The sequence below is a fragment of the Mchenga conophoros genome, linkage group LG10 (assembly GCF_057382185.1).
Source record: "Mchenga conophoros isolate Kocher_MC1m ecotype Shallow Benthic linkage group LG10, M_conophoros_male_GT1.1, whole genome shotgun sequence".
Lineage (NCBI taxonomy): Eukaryota > Metazoa > Chordata > Actinopteri > Cichliformes > Cichlidae > Mchenga > Mchenga conophoros.
The window spans coordinates 7,429,194-7,432,025 of record NC_140535.1 but is presented as its reverse complement, the minus strand read 5'-3'; the positions used below and the strand labels follow the sequence as shown (position 1 = coordinate 7,432,025).

At 40.5% G+C, this 2,832-nt stretch overlaps 1 protein-coding gene across 1 annotated transcript; it reads left to right on the top strand.

Annotated features, from left to right (window-relative positions):
• Positions 1-243: 243 nt before the first annotated feature.
• On the top strand, positions 244-2,150 carry LOC146565306 (zinc finger BED domain-containing protein 4-like). Its single transcript, XM_085290158.1, has 3 exons — positions 244-529; positions 1,135-1,479; positions 1,723-2,150. The coding sequence occupies exons 1-3, from the start codon at positions 244-246 to the stop codon at positions 2,148-2,150; spliced, it is 1,059 nt and encodes a 352-aa protein (XP_085146284.1).
• Positions 2,151-2,832: the final 682 nt, after the last annotated feature.

Genomic DNA, 2,832 nt, shown 5'->3' with positions numbered 1-2,832 from the left:
AAAGCTAAGAGACATAGCGACATAACGAATGCCATAGCCTACTGTCTTGCTAAAGACATGCTACCAATAAACACGGTCGAAAATGAAGGATTCAAGCAGCTAATTAAGGTACTGGATCCTCGTTACCAACTCCCTGGACGTAAACATTTCTCTCAGGTAGCGCTTCCAACGCTATATAGAGAGTACCGTGAGGCTGTTGAGAAGGAGCTACAAACTGTATCGTTCTTCGCTACTACATCCGACATGTGGTCAAGTCGCACGTCAGAACCTTACCTTAGCCTTACTGCCCACTATATCGACCAAGACTGGAATCTGAAAAGCAAATGTCTTCAAGCTGCCTACCTTCCCGACGACCACACGGGTGAAGTAATTGCATTAGGACTGTCAGAAGCGCTTGCATCCTGGGGACTGAGTGAAGACAAACAAGTCTGCATCACAACCGATAGTGGGACAAATATAGTGAAGGCCACATCCCTGAATAACTGGACCCGGCTGCAGTGCTTCAGACATCGACTTCACTCAGCTATCGGTAAGTTGGGAAGCAGAATAAAATTAAAAATGCCTCTTTTAATTGTGTTTTTGAGCCCATGTAAACATATTAAAAGCTAGAGATCTAAATCACTTCAATGGTTATTGTTAAAAAATAAACATCAGAAAGAATATTCTTCATGTCAGCCTATTTATTTGAGGTAATAGTTGCTGTTGGCATGCATAATAGGCAAATATTCAGTCACTCTTCAGTGTAAATCAAGTTGACAAAATGTGCCAAATAAAATTTAGAATTTTGGGGTTCTATCAGGATCCCAATTGGCTAATACAGAACCTCAGCTCTTTTTCCTATAAAGAACATTAAATTACGATTCCACCAAATGGGGCAATTCAAGACAAAAAGAACAAGTGATGAAAACGTCAAACAATGATGTTGATAACACCAGCCTCTGTCACCTTTTTAAATATAAGAAAAAAAAATTTGGTCAGTCTGTCAGCAACATTTAAAAAAGTAAAAGTACAATCATAGCAAGTAAATGTGTTTTCAGGGCAGTGAAATTTATTTGTGACTGGAAAAAAAAAATCAAAAATCTTAAATTAAATTCTGAGGTTAATATGTGCTATTATTTACCTTTTTATCCACAGAAAAAGCCGGCAAAGACAAGAGGATGGAGCGAGCTGTGGCCGTGTGTAAGAGAGTGGTGGCCACCTTCAGTTTCTCTTGGAAGAAGAAAAGGGAATTGGCTGCTGCTCAGGAGGAGCTTCACCTACCCCAGCACAAGTTAGTGACAGAGTCGCCCACCAGGTGGGGCTCACGCCAAAAAATGGTTGGGAGGGTTCTGGAGCAACATAAAGCTATCTCTCAGGTCCTCAGTGCAGATAAGAAGACCAGGCACTTGGTTCCTTCCTGGCAAGATCTAGATGTTCTGGAGTCTGTGCATGTGGCCCTGAACCCACTACTGGAATTCACAGATTCACTTTCTGGAGAGTGTTACGTGAGTGTGTCCTACCTCAAGCCGATGCTTCACCTTTTCAGAACACAGATTCTGAAACCATCTGAGGATGAAACACAACTTACAAAAGACCTTAAGATGACAGTCATGACATACCTTGATGAAAAGTACAATGACCAGATTACAAATGAACTGCTTGATGTTGCAACCCTGCTAGATCCGCGCTTCAAAGTACAATACATTAATGCAGAACACGTTGATGCCATCAAAATGAGAGCAGTGTATGAGATGTTGGGGCAAATTGAGCACCCATCCACTTCAGCTGGAACGGAGGAAACAGAAGATGGTGGAGCTGCTGCAGTACTACCAACCCAGAAGAAACAGAGAAAGTCACTGGGCAGTTTCTTTAAGAAATCCCACCCCACCAGCACAGGGCTCACTGAGAAAGAGACAGTTGAAAAGGAGCTTGAAAAGTACTTGCTGGCACCTGATGCAGACAGTGAAATGGACCCACTTGAGTGGTGGAAAATCAACGACAGAAGCTTCCCAAGAGTTAGCTGCCTGGCAAAGCGCTACCTGTGCATCCCCGCAACCAGCAGCCCCTCTGAGAGGGTATTTAGTACAGGGGGTAATATTGTGACTTGCCACAGGGCCGCTTTAAAGCCTGAAGCAGTGGATAGACTTGTCTTCCTGTCCCACAACCTGTAGGCTTTTTTCAGACTAAAGTTTATATATATATATATATATGTGTGTGTGTGTGTGTGTGTGTGTGTGTGTGTGTGTGTGTGTGTGTGTGTGTGTGTGTGTTGCACCTTGGATGTGTACCTAGGATTTAAAGAATGTTCTGTTAGCATCTTTATTTTAAAACTGTTGGAAAAGCTCAGCTATACAACAAGGAGAGTGAGAATTTCCTTTTAGTTCTCAGTTCATTTGATATTGACAAAAGTTAGTCAATTTTGTCTGTTCTTCTGTAAAAAAAACTAAGATTTATTTTTAGAATTAATATTTTGTTTCTAAGTGGAAGTGACAATTTAGTAGTCTGTTTTGTTTGTTCTATTTTCAAACTTAAACGCTTTAGTGGCTGCTTTTTGTTTAGTTTGCAATATTTGCCTTTATTTATTTGAAACTGAAGTCTCATTTTCCTTAAGTACATCTGCCCTGTTTAACTTATTATGGGAAATAAATATTTAAATCAAAACAAGCGGCTGATTATTTCACATTTTACTTGTGAGCAACGGCACATTTAAATCTTACAAATTTAGTTATTTGGCTTATATCGTGATAGATATCGTTATCGCCTGAAATGAAAAAAACATATCGTGATATGGAAAAATCTCATATCGCCCAGCTCTACCTACAGCTGCATTCGGTCCATTTTTCTTCCTCTCTC